The sequence below is a fragment of the Puma concolor genome, chromosome D2 (genome assembly GCF_028749965.1).
Source record: "Puma concolor isolate L17-30 chromosome D2, mPumCon1.1.hap2, whole genome shotgun sequence".
Lineage (NCBI taxonomy): Eukaryota > Metazoa > Chordata > Mammalia > Carnivora > Felidae > Puma > Puma concolor.
In genome coordinates, this window is record NC_141677.1 from 11,270,455 (window position 1) to 11,284,471 (window position 14,017).

The window sequence follows — 14,017 nt, forward strand, 5'->3', positions numbered from 1 at the left end:
GTTTATTTCACTCTTTTAAAAAAAAAAAATTTGTAATGTTTATTTATTTTTGAGAGGGTGTTGGGGGAAGGGTAGAGAGAGAGGGAGACCCAGAATCTGAAGCAGGCTCCAGGCTCTGAACTGGAGTCAGCCCGACGTGGGGCTCAAACTCACGAACCACAGGATCATGACCTGAGCCAAAGTCGGACACTCAACCAACTGAACCACACAGGCACCCCTACTCTTTTTTTTTTTTCCCAAATGCTTGTGATGTCAACTGAGATTATTGAGTGTTTTTCTCTTTTTAAATGTAAATATTTAATGTCATAAATTATCCTCTCAGCACTGTGTTAGCTGTTCCCACAAATTTTGATATGTGATTACTTTCATTTTTTTCAGTTCATTGATTTAAACATTTTTTTAATGTTTTATTATTTATCTGAGAGAGAGAGAGAGAGAGAGATAGAGCGAGAGGGGGAGGGTCAGAGAAAGAGGGGATACACAGAATCCCAAGCAGGCTCCAGACTCTGAGCTGTCAGCACAGAGCCCAACTCATGAACTGCAAGATCATGACCTGAGCCGAAGTCAGACACTTAACCAACGGACCCACCCAGGCGCCCCTCAGTTGAATGATTTTTAAATTTTCCTTAAGACTTCCTCCTTACACTATGAGTTATTTACAATTGTGTTGTTTAGTTTCCAAGTATTTGGAGATTTTTCTGTTTTCTGTCTTTTATTGATTTCTAAGTTGACTCTACCGTGGTCAGGAAAAAGACTCTGTATGTAAAAATTTAAACGCTTTTAAATCCGTTTAGGCTGTTTAAGGCCCAGGATACAGTCCATCTTTGAGAATGTTTCATGGACACTTGAAAAAAAATATGTATGATGTTGTTGGGTGGAGTGTTATACAAATATCCAAAGACCCTGTTTGGTGATGACAGAGTCGCATTTTCCTATGTTCTTGCTGACTTTTGCCTAGCTTTTCTAACGATTACTGAAAGAGGAGTGCTGAGGTCTCCAACTATCATTGTGTATTTATCTACTTCTTTCGGTTCTGTGTGGACTTCACATATTTTTCGGCTGTAGGCAGTACCTGTGCATTTGCCTTCTTGGTAGGTTCTTTTTTTTTTTTTTTAATTTTTTTTTTTTTCAACGTTTATTTATTTTTGGGACAGAGAGAGACAGAGCATGAACGGGGGAGGGGCAGAGAGAGAGGGAGACACAGAATCAGAAACAGGCTCCAGGCTCTGAGCCATCAGCCCAGAGCCCGTTTCTTGGTAGGTTCTTACAGCATTGTGTAATGTTCCTGTCTGCCTCTGGTAATTTCTTTACTCTGATAGAGTCGCTCTTACTTTCTTTCAGTGTTTCATAATATATCTTTTTTCAACCTTTCACTTTCAACCTATCTACATCATTCTATGTGATATAAACTGCTCCTAGAAATACCTCCTCAGAGAAACATCTCATAGACGTAACCTAACAGCAGATGGTTAGGCCAAGTTTTATATAATCCACTCGGCCAATCTCTTTTAATTGGAGTAATGTTCAAGCCTTTATTGATATGACTTAAGTCTGTAATTTCATGTTTTTTGTTTGTTCTGCTTTATTTTTCCCAACTTGCTGTGGGTTCCTTGAACTATTTTTAGGATCTCGTTTTGAATTATCCCTGGCATTTTTTTTAGTATATCTCTATGCATAGTTTTTTTTAGTGGTTGCTCTGGATATAACAATATACGTACATAATTCATCACAGCCTACTGGCATCAACATTTTACCAGTTTGAAGCACAGAAAACTCATCTCCCTTTTATACCCCTTATCCTCCTTCATTTAAAATACAAATGTCTTAAATATTACCTATAAATACATCTAGAACACAGCAGAGAGCTCTATCGTTTTTGCTTCATCCATCAAACATAATCTAGAAAACTCAAAAGGAGGGGCGCCTGGGTGGCTCAGTTGGTTAAGCGTCCAACTTTTGGTTTTGGCTCAGGTCATGATCTCATAGTTTGCGAGTTTGAGCCCCTCATCAGGCTCTCTACTGTCAGCGCAGGGCCTACTTCAGATCCTCTGTTTCCCTCTCTCTCTCTCTCTCAAAAATAAACATTTAAAAAAAAAAGAGAGAGAAACTTGGGGGCCCTGGGTGGCTCAGTCGGTTAAGCGTCCAACTTCAGCTCAGGTCATAATCTCACAGTTCTTGGATTCGGGCCCAATGTCGGGCTCTGGGCTGACAGCTTGGAGCCTGGAACCTGCTTCAGATTCTGTGTCTCCCTCTCTCTCTGCCCCTCCCCAGCTCATGTCTGTCTCTCAAAAAAAAAAATAAATAAATAAATAAACATTAAAAAAATTTTTTAAAAACAGAGAACCCAAAAGAAAAGGGAAGATACATTGTATTTATTCCTATTTTAACACCTTCCATTGTTCTTTCTTCATTCCTGATTTTCCAAATTTTCTTCTATTGTCATTTTCTCTCCATTTATTTTTTTTTAATTTTTTTTAATTTTTTTTTTTTTAACGTTTATTCATTTTTGAGACAGAGACAGAGCATGAATGGGGGAAGGTCAGAGAGAGAGGGAGACACAGAATCTGAAACAGGCTCCAGGCTCTGAGCCGTCAGCACAGAGCCCGACGCGGGGCTCGAACTCACAGACCGTGAGATCATGACCTGAGCCGAAGTCGGCCGCCCAACCGACTGAGCCACCCAGGCGCCCCTTTCTCTCCATTTAAAGGACTTCATTTAGGCTTTCCTTCAGGGTTGGCCTGCTGTAGTCCAAATCTCATTCTTTGCCTCCATTTGAGAATGTCTTGATTTCCCCTGCATTCCTGAAGGATATTTTCATTGCCTATAGAGTTCTGGGTTTTCAGTCTTTTTTTCAGTTGAAAACCAGTGTGCTGCCTCCATCTGGCCTACATGATTTGTGGTCTGAAATCTTGGTCACTCACATTGTTTTTTCCCTCTAAGTGTCATTTCTTTCTCACTGCTTGTGAGATTTTTTTCTGTGTCTCTCATTTTCAGAAGTTGGACTATGGTATATCTTGATTTAGATATCTTCGGGTATTCTGTTTAGGGTTTATTCAGCTTCTTGAGTCTCTCTCTCTCTTTCTCTCTTTTTATAAGTTTCTTTATTTATTTTTGAGAAAGACAAATAGTGGGGGATGGGCAGAGAGAGATGGAGAGAGAGAATCCCAAGCAGGCTCCGCGCTGACAGCACAGAGCCCGACTCAAGGCTTGAACTCACAAACTCACAAACTTGAAATCACAACCTGAGCTGAAATCAAGAGTCAGACACGTAACCAGCTGGGCCACCCAGGTGCCCCTTGAGTCTTTTTCTTTGTATCTTTTGCCAAACTTGAAAAGTTTCAACTTTTATTTTTTCCAAGGTTTTTTTTTTTTTTTTTTTTTTTTTTTTTTTTTTTTTTTTTCAGTTCCCCCTCTTTCTCCTATTCCTAGGACTCCAGTGTCACGGACGTTTGATATTTTGTTATATTTTCACTGGTTCTTAAAGCTTTATTTTCTTTTCCAGTTTGTTTTCTATTCTTCAGACTGGGTAGGTGATTCTTATTATTCCCTCTTTAGTTCAATGATTCTTTTCTCTGTCTCCTTTCTGCTGTTCAGTGTATCCATTAAAGGTTTCTTTATTTTGGCTATTTTTCATTTCTAAAATTTCCATTTGGTTCTTGTTCCTATGTTTCTTTCTTTGTGAAGACTTTTTTTTTTTTTTTTTTTTTTTTTTCCATTTGGAAGCTTTATGATGGCTGCTTTAAAAGCCTTGTCAGAGAAACTGAAATCTTCATGAGCTGGAGATCATCCGAGTTGGTATCTAGTGATTGTCTTTTTTCATTCAAGGTTTTCTTGGTTCTTGATATGATGAGTGATTTTTTTTTTTTTTTTTTTTAAACTGAAACCTGGGCATTTTGGTACTATGAGACTTCTCGATCTTAAATTTCCGGCTTCTTCTGACAGTGGCTAGCAGGAGAAGAGTTTAACCTGCCCTGTTCCTTGTTACTTCCAGGTGGGAGCGGAAGACCATTTCCCCACTCGGCCTCCACGAGCACTTGAGGAAAGAAGGTCTTGTTCCCACTGGGCAGTTTGGGAGACCAGTTCCCCCTAGACCTGTACCCGCACAACCCCGGCTGGAAAGGGCAAGAGTGCCTTAGTACTTCTCCCTCCCTAGCCTCTCCTGACACTTTGGAAGACGCAAGCCTCATTACCACCCAGCTGGGAAAAGTCTCAGCTCCTCACAGTTCCGGCCGGGGCACCTCATTACAGCCTGATGAGGGTGGCAGGCTAGGCTCCCACTCAGTCTTCGCTGGGTGGGGCAGTCTGGACTGGTGTTTGGCTGATGTAGTACGGTTAGTACCTAAAAGCTTTCAGTTTTGCTAGAGAGATGGTTTTCTTGGTCTTCTGGCTGGACAAAGAAGGCTTTTGTCGGGGCTTTTCCTGTCGGTGCCCATCAGCATTTCTGGGTTGCCAGCTTCTTTAGCTCCAAGTCTGGCATAGATGAGGGGAAAAGAAAATCCAGGGGACTCACCACCATGTTGTTTCTCAAGTCCCAAGTTCCATTGTCAGTCTCCTGTTTTCTATCTTTCAGAGTCTTTGTATGTTGTCTTTTATGTAATTTCCAGGGTGACAGTTGTACTTAGAAGACCAGGGAAAGGCACACGTACTCCATTTTTCTAGAAGCAGGAGCTCCCAATAGCGGTTTAACGAATGGAGTTGATTTGGGGGAGCCTGGTCTTGTTTTCTGCTCCATAAATGCTATTTGTGGCAATAAACAAAATTCCATGTCCCTTCCCTCAAAGAAACTGCATTCTGGTGAGAAAACATAAATTCTTCAATTAGTCCACAAACATTTTCGTTTGGAAATATCTTGATACATAGAGAAAAGGTCAGGGTAAGATACTGAAGATAGTGTGCATCCCATCTGGAAGTAGATTCTAGACCAGCTAATTGTTTATTTCAGGCATGTGCCCTTGATTCTGCTGTACCTAGGCAGATCTGGGTTTGGATATCATAAACAGGTGATCAATCTCTCAGCAAGCCTGGCAGCAGTAGTGACATTTGGTCTTTCAGGAGAGACCAAACAGAAAAGGTCTGACATTGAGTCACAGAAGTGAAGGGTTCTTTTTCACTGGGTGGTGCCAGGTCAGCCAAAGAAGATCCACTTGTGGTTGGATATGGTTTCTTTTTTAATTAATTTTTTAATGTTTACTTATTTTTGAGAGAGAGACAGACAGAGTGTGAGCAGAGAGAGAGGGAGACACAGAATCTGAGGCAGGCTCCAGGCTCTGAGCTGTCAGCACGGAGCCCGACGTGAGGCTCAAACCCACTGTGAACTCACAACCTGAGTCGAAGTCAGACACTTAACCGACTGAGCCACCCAGGCGCCCCTGGGTACTGTCTCTACATGTAGAACTTCAGAGTCTGGCACACAGGTCTCCTCGAAGAGTCTATGGTACACATGATACCTTTCAATAAATCTCTCATTTGTTTAAACTGAGAAGATTTTTCTTTTCCTTTGGTGAAACTAAGAATTACTAAATCCACTTGGCTAGTTTAAGGAGAACAGGGGGGAAAAAAAAAAACACTTGTAATTTATACTGTAATTTCACGATGTACGGATCCTGAATGAACTAAAGCCCAAAGTAAAAAGGGAAGAATTTCCATTTCATTCTTGTACCTGTTCCTGAGGTGGGGATCGAAATTCCTTTGTCTTCCTGGCAGTGAGCGCGGCCGACATGTTTAAAGCTTGCATAACTTCATTGTAACGGAAGCGCTGATTGTCTTGGAGCTTGGCTACAAAGTCATCTGAAAAGGCCACGATGGCTTCTATCCGGTGTCGGACCTGGCAGTCACAGAGGTACTGGAGCAGCAGACACATCTAAAAAGACGATGAACAAGACATCAGGGGTGAATTCAGGAATCTTAAGTAGTTAATGTGTACCTGTGGCAGACACGCTTAGTATCAACTCTTCTATGAATAGAATTCTGATTCTGTGTAGGCAGCACTGTGCTTGGTCCCAGGGGATAAAACCTACAATTTTTCTAAGCTTAAAAGGGTAAATGCATGCCCCGTTGGTGGACACTTACTGCCCTAGCCTCCTCGGCAGCTACCGGGGCTATGGCAAATGAGATATATAAGGCGAACTCAGTGAGGAGTCTCGTGGGAAAGATTTCACACCAATAATAACAGACTAGAACACTCTCTTTTCAAACTGGGTTTAACTGGGTAATGAGTGACATGACTGTTTCACTTTAGGATGAAAACCGAAGACTAAGGAGCACAGGAAAATATTAAGAGCTGGCTTCCTGAGGACATTATTGAGCTCCTATACTAATTCTAGAACTGTGCACCTCCACACTCTGCATGTAAATTAATTAAGTGGTTTCACTGTTCATTCATTAAATGCCGAGTTGGGTATTCTCCAACCGGAAGTCAAAAGGATTTAAGCGTATTTATTTATTTGGAGAGAAAGAGAAAGACGGCACAGGCAAGGTAGGGATGGAGAGAGACGGAGAGAGACAGGGAATCCCAAGCAGGCTCTACGCTGTGTGAAGCCCGACACAGGGCTTGAACACATAAAGTGCAAGATGAAGACCTGAGATGAAACCCAAAGTCAGATGCTTAACCAACTAGCCACCCAGGCACCTCAGCTAAAAGGATTTTTAACTGAGAGAATATGTTGGTAGAAATATGCCTACAAGAGAACGCTCTGCCCATGTTTCGGAAAACATTTAAATATACTTAATACCAACTGTGATATAAATACAAAGCAGTGTTAAAGGGAACTTTAAAACCACAACAGGGACATTTCTGCCAATGCCAGCTCTGACGTAGCCCTAGCATCCACTCCCCTCTTCATCTCCTTCACCCCACCCCAGTGCAAGCCCGTCCCCTTGGGTCTGGACCAGCGTGACAGCCTCTCGACTGAGTGGACTCTGGAAGACTAGCTCTTCTCCTTATCAGTTTTCATCACAGCAGCTACAATTAAATTTTTAGAATCAAATTCCCTTGTTAAAATTATTCAATGGTTGGGCCGCCTGGGTAGCTCAGTCGGTTGAGCATTCAACTTCAGCTCAGGTCATGATCTCCCTCTCGGGTTCAAGCCCAGCATCGGGCTCTGTGCTGACGGCTCAGAGCCTGGAGCCTGCTTCTGATTCTGTGTCTCCCTCTCTCTCTGCCCCTCCCCTGCTCATGCTCTGTCTCTCTCTCTCTCTCTCTCAAAATAAATAAACATTAAAAAAAGTTAAAATTATTTAATGGTTTTAAATGAACTCCGAATAACATCTAAAGTCTGTCAAATGCCTGGATTCTATGTTACCTGCCTCCTGCCTATCTCACCCTCTTTCCTTAGCTAATTAGGTTAAATGGCCTTTTTCTGCCTCAGAACCTTTGTTGTGCTCTGTGCTAAAAGCTCCTAGAACACTCTTCCTACTCCTTCTCTACATCTACTGGACTCCAGCTCATCCATCTGAACTCCAATTAAAAGTCACCATCTCACAGAGGACTCCCTCACCTTTCTCACGGTAATCCAGTTGAGATTTTCTTTTTTCTTGCAATTCATTCTTTTCCTTCAGATCATTTAATGCAATTATCAATAAAATATTTTAACAGAAATAGATAAATACATGTATATTTCCCTTAGAGACTGTGAATGTCTGGAAGGTACAGCTGGCAAATTTTTCCTCCACCCAGAACCACACGTCTGGCTCAAAGGAAGACCTCAATCAATGCTGACTGAGGACTGAAAAGTAAAAGAGCCTGTCAATGATGCAAACATCAAATGGACTCTTACGGACTCAAGACGTGTTAAGAAAGGATCTTTCAGACATCTTGATAAGCACAAGAAACAGGCAATGTCTTTAATTCCTGAGAAACATACATGCAGGAAGCAAAATCTTGCTGTGTGAGAATGGGCACACCTACTGGTAACAAAGTGTTTCTATGGCTAGTGAGAGTGGGGGCAGGGGAGGAAGGGGGTAAGGGGTCCCTTCTGTTTCAGGTGTTCCAACAAACAGTTGGTGGAATGCATCTGCAGAAATAAAAGAGAAATTGCTAATGAAGAGGAGGAGAAAAAGTGCTAGACACACACACCCAAATCACTAAATGTATTTCTTATCAACTATTGTCAACTGACACCATTGGAAAATTCATGAATTCCCCATTCTAATTTTTTTTAATGCTTATTTATTTTTGAGAGAGAGAGAGACAGAGACAGAGACAGAGAGCGAGACACAGAATCCAAAGCAGGCTCCAGGCTCTGAGATGTCAGCATAGAGCCCAGTGCGGGGCTGGAACCCACAAACCATGAGATTATGACCTGAGCTGAAGTCGGACGCTTAACTGACTGAGACACCCAGGCGCCCCGTTCATGAATTCCATTCTAAATGCAAGAAAATTATACTGGCACATCCCAAAACACAACAGGAAGTTGGTTAATTTTATGAAAAACGATCATTATACACGAACACAAAAATACACACACACCCCTCCCCCACCACCAAGAGGAAAAGAGACAAAGGCAAATATCAATACTGTAATAGTGACCCTGAAATTCACTAAAAAAAATTTTGTTGTTGTTGTTTGTTTTTTCGTTTTGTCTTGTTTTCTCATTACCTGCAATTTAACTGGCTCAGGCAGTTTCATTTGGAGCAGTCCTTCCTTGGGCCTCTTACCCCCTTTGGCTTCTTCTTCTCCAGCTCCTTCTGGCTTGGAGTCTTCCATGGAGGGCTCTTTCTCCAGAGCCTCAGTGTCTTCTTCCGGAGTGGCGGCTTCCTTGAACACACTGGGCTCTATCAGCTGCAAGATGTGTTTTAAGTCCTCATTGTGGAAGATCCCCATGATGAGCAGAGTATAGAAAAGCTTGATGAGAGGTACAAAGAGAAATTCAGTGGTGCCCCCCACGGGGTCCCGGGCATGCAGGCTGCCCTCTTTAACAGCTTCTGTCAGCATCTGAATGGTTTTGGCCTTCAGGATGTCCAGCGGGAACTCTGGACTGTATTGGTAGCATTCGTTATTGATGCTCACAAAACTGGGGGAGGAAAACTGTATCCGTGGCCTGAGGGAGGTGCTGAGGCCAATCCCCGGGAGGCCATGCTTTTTGTTCTCATCAGGGAAGAGGGTGATGCTCTTGGTCTCCTCCGTCATGGGCACGATGAACTCACTGTTCATCATGAGCCTGGCAGTGGCGTAGGAGCTCAGGTGGATGTCAATAAGCAGGTCATAGTAGCCGGCCCGCAGCAAACCGGGCATGTACTTGTTCTCGATGGCGTAGAGCAGCTGGGGTTCGTCCACGTGGCTGCACAACGCATGCGCCACCCGGTGGTTCCCGAGGGCGCAGACGGCGGAGTAAAGCCGGAGCGTGTGGTAGTGGAATTTCAGCAGCTCTTCCTGCTCTGTCAGCTCCAGTATGTCAACAGATCTGTACAAAGGAGGAGAGTGGTAGCAAGGTCAGGTGGGGAAAAGTTCTAAAAACTCTGCATCACAGGAGAGATCTAAGTACCTCATAAATTTCAAAAAGTTACGGAAACATATTTTTGTTCCTGATTTTCTATGACAGGTTTCATGATGGTGTATTTTTTTTTTCTCTGTCAGTACTAGGTATTTTACAAGTTTTCCTCCATATGCAATTTTACGTGGGAAATTTCTAACCACTAGTGGTTGAAGCTGCTTCATCCTCCATCAATCACCCTCAGGTTTGGGGCACCTCTTGTAGACACTGAGTCTCGATCTGCACCCGAGTCTCCTTTCCTTTCAGAATTTGAGCACTCCTTAGAAAATCTTGAATCTCCTTTTCCAACTTGGCTAAGCTGCCCCAGAAAGCCAGAGACCTTTCCCTTAGGCTAAGTTGTCCCTGTCTCTGACCTATGATTAGTGATTCGCCTGACCAGTCGGAAGTAAGAGAATGGAGGACTAATGCTTCTGAAGTGATGTACCTTCTTACACCTCCCTCACGGCCCCAGACTTAGACCAGCGCAGCCCTGGTTTCCATCGGGAATGTATGGCTTGTGAAAAAAAAATACTATTTGTGATATTTTGCGTAGCAAAGTTTCTACTGGGAAGCTGAGTCTACGCTGGGCCATTTTGCTTCTAGAATGTATCATGCCCTTCCAACCCATAAAAAACTTAAAATGGCCAGAATATGCCTGAAGTGAAGCCATTCCTTTCAAAATGAAGTCAATTTTAAGAGGACGTAATTCCTTTCGATGTGCTAATGTTTCTACACTATTTATTTAAATTTATTAAGATTGCTCATGGGTGACACTGTAGAATTAAAAGTAGAAACTTGATATATTCACAATAAAAGGAATGACTCATTCATCTAGAAAAGTGTCCTTGGTGAGACTATAATATAAACTCATCAGAACACGGGTTATTATATGACTTCATTAATATTTGTCTAGCAGTTAACCTCATACACAGTAGAAGCTGAGTAATTACTTGTGATTATTTGTTGTTAAGCTCTGTCACCATCCTTCATACTCGATCATCCTGTCCATGCCCATCCACTGTGTCTATGCTTCCCGGGTCACAGGTATTCTATGAAAAGCCACTGTGGCTTGATGGTGCAAAATTATTCCAGACCCTACCGCCCAAATCTCAGCATCAGAAGCATTCCGAGTCGGAAACTAAAAGCAAATGATGACTCACCTAGGCCTCCGGGAAACCACACAACTGTGGGGCCCGGCTGCTAGCACCCAATTCTTGGGAAGGTATAACTGAGCAGGCCTTCTCTCTCAAAGTATAGCGGACAATGATTCTCATGTCTTACCTAGGCTCTCCAGGCTCTCAAGAAGACTATGAACCTGGCTGATGGTCAAAATATATAAACCTGTTCACCGTAGCAACACAGAACCTCTGCATTCTAGCTTCTTAGTGAAGAACACAACTTAGCCTACCATCTAATTCCTCTCAGACTGCCAGTTTCTAGAAAAAACAACGAAGGACTCCACAATTTACATTAGCTACTGCCCCTTTCAACCCACCTCCTATTATTCACTTTAGGGCACCCTGTTACTTCCTTTAAAGCACCTCTCTTCCCGACTAGACCATGAAATCTTTTAAGGTAAGGGTCCCATCTGTTTTGTACACCATTTAGTATCCAATGCCAGGGACACAATGAGAACTAATATATGTCTGGAATGAATGAATAAGAGAATTCTGGAAGGATCTATAGTCTCCATCTCATGACTCTACACTTAGGTCAGGGCAAACCAAAGCATATACCTCAACTACTTTAATCTGTCTTTCCACACCAACTCCTTATAGCAATATTCATACTTTAATAAGCTATGGATTTACTTGGGAGGATAGCAAAAGAAATAACTTGTTATTCTATCTGTTACAAGGACATTATTTTATCTGTTTAAATATAAAATATAACACCTCCTTAGCACACGCCATACTGTCATTGGTAAATATTCTCCCTCTTCTTCCGTCTGTCCTGTATATGGGGTAGTCTGATCTGCCCTACTTAGCTTGGGCTTGACTATATGACTTGCTTAGGCAAGTCATAAATAAAATAAATAAAATAAAATGTGAGTGAATGTAACATCTGCCACAAGCAAAAAGAAGTTCTAAGAGACCTGAAGTGTCTGTTAACCCTCCTGTACATCCACCATTGGCTGTGGAAACTGTATGTCCCAGATCAGAGCTGCCCCATCAATTTGGGTCTCAGGGTAAGAAGGAGGAAGTCTGCACTCAGAGCCCACCACAGCCTGGAGCAGAGCTACAGCGGACCAACAACCTCACGTAACGTGAGCAAAAGATTCACGTCTGTTCACAAGCCACTGAGACGTGGGGTTGTTACTGCATTAAAAGCTAATATAATACCTTACACTCTTTAACAGTCCTCAATGGAGAAATATTTTTCATAAGTCAATATCATTCTTTTATACATCAAATATTACACAGAGGGTCTACTATGGATGAAGCACTGTGCACTGGTGATACGATGGTGAACAACATCGACACAATTCCTGCCCTAAGGGAGCTGACCATCTAGCTGAGGAGGGAAATCTTAACCAAAAAGTATGTAAATTATGAACAGTGATATGTGTCACGAAGGAACCAGAGAACTAGCATATGTGTAGTGCCATCCCAAATTGTTAAGTATTAATTATTGGCCATGTATTGGGGCATGAGAAAAAGCTTCTACTCAGCCACTAGTTGGCACATCCCTTTGTTATTCTGAATTTGGGAACTCATCAGATTTTTCTTTGGCTTCTAGGAAGCCTGAAGCCACTGTGGGACTTTACCAACCACACAGAACGATGTGGTGTGAGTGACCCCGTGCCAGTCTCGCCCTGGACTTTGTTATTTTCCTGTCCTCACCTTGCCTGCATATCTGGTTCTAGTGACTCTTTTTTGTGCAATTGTATTTCATACATTTTGGGAAAATGACTCAAACTCTTCATGATCTATAGTGAAAGTTTATTTATTTACTTATTTATTTAAAGTTTATTTATTTTTGAGGAAGAGAGAGAGAAAGAGCATGAGTAGGGAATGGGCAGAGAGAGAGGGACACACAGAATCTAAAGCAGGCTCCAGGCTTTGAGCTGTCAGCACACAGCCTGACGCGGGGCTCGAACTCACGAACCAGGAGATCATGACCTGAGCTGAAGTGGGACATTTCACCTACTGAGCCACCCAGGCACCCCAGAAATAAGATATTTTTAAGCTTCATTTTCTTTCCCCAGCAGCACACCTGAGCCCCCGGCCAATGGTCTAATTCAAAGGGCCCTAATCAGACGGTAAAGGGCACACAGGGCTGACCTGTTCTCCTCCGGGATATGGAGAGACATGAACTGCAGAGGATCCAAACACTGCACCAGCCAGCCTTGGCGCTCACTTATTCGAGACACATCTACCTTCAGGAACTGGTTGGGCATTCTGCTCCACAGGACGTGGGACAGAAACTGCACGTGGAGACGCGGGGGACACTGTGGCACAGGGTTTTTGTGCTCACTCTTGAATAATCCCGCGGAGAGAGGCATCACATTCTAGGGAGCAGAAAAAGAACTAATTTGTAACAATCCGTGGGGTTAATAACGTAATGACCACAGTTCTGCACAGGAAAGAGATCCTGGAAGCGAGATACCCTCTGTGTCCGGCAACGTTAATACAAGAAATAACAGAACTTGGGATGAATGGCTCCTGAAATGTCAAGAGGCGAAAACATCCTGAGAAAACACACCTAAAATTTCAGGGCTGGCAAACAGGCTTGGGGAGCTAGATTTCTTTCGCAAACACTCCCTGGTACGCTGAGAATGCAGCTACAACCAAGTGGAACCACATAATCTGCGTATTTTTTTTACAAGCTGGGCCCTCACCAAATCTGGCAAGCCTGTGGCTGTCTGCGGTACCAAACTCCAGGAAGGGTTGCACGCACTTGGCTCTCTCTCCTGGTCTGTCCTCTGTCGCCCACCTTATCCTTCAAGTGCTCACTCACTGGCTCCCTCACCTACAAGTCAGGTTTGTCAGGTTTCAGCAGCCAGTTCTACACCGGAGACAGCTCAACAGACAAACAGCACCATCACACAAGACAACAGAGTTCATCAGACATTAACACAATCTAATTGTTCTTCACCCTGCTCCAGCTTCAGTATGGATCACCTTCAGCCTTCTTAGCGCCTTCAGTCTGGTCTCAGGGCAACACAGGTCTCTACTTGGCCGAAGCTTATTCATTCACTCATGACCCTGACACCCCCTCCGCCTGCCCGTCATGGGCCATATGGAAACAACGATCTCACCTGTCCCATTACCTTCAGTGTCTCCCTCTCCCATAAAGTCTTGTCTGCTGCATACTTTCAGACTATCTCATCCTCCAGCTACCTTCCTATTCTTTTCTGATAACGGAGAGGGCGGGGAGGAAAGCCAGATACTGCTTTGGGCCCTGAGTGAACAAAACACACAAAACCCCTCCTCTCATCCAGCTTCCATTTTTTTTTTTTTTAACTGGAAACATAAAATAGACAAAGTCAAAAAGCAAATTAAATAGCCTATGACACAAGAGGTCATGGTGGGGACCCAGGATAG

The 14,017-nt window shown here is 43.1% G+C and overlaps 1 protein-coding gene across 4 annotated transcripts in view; it reads right to left on the reverse strand.

Annotated features, from left to right (window-relative positions):
• The window catches only part of RYR2 (ryanodine receptor 2), a 760,386-nt gene that overhangs the window by 229,898 nt on the left and 516,471 nt on the right, over window positions 1-14,017 (reverse strand). For all 4 annotated transcript variants that reach the window (XM_086679587.1, XM_086679586.1, XM_086679585.1 and 1 more), the window contains 3 exons: window positions 12,755-12,981; window positions 8,597-9,401; window positions 5,660-5,860 (listed from right to left, as the gene is read on the reverse strand). In XM_086679587.1, coding sequence (XP_086535713.1) covers window positions 5,660-5,860; window positions 8,597-9,401; window positions 12,755-12,981 — 1,233 coding nt within the window. The remainder of the gene's footprint in view (window positions 1-5,659; window positions 5,861-8,596; window positions 9,402-12,754; window positions 12,982-14,017) is intronic.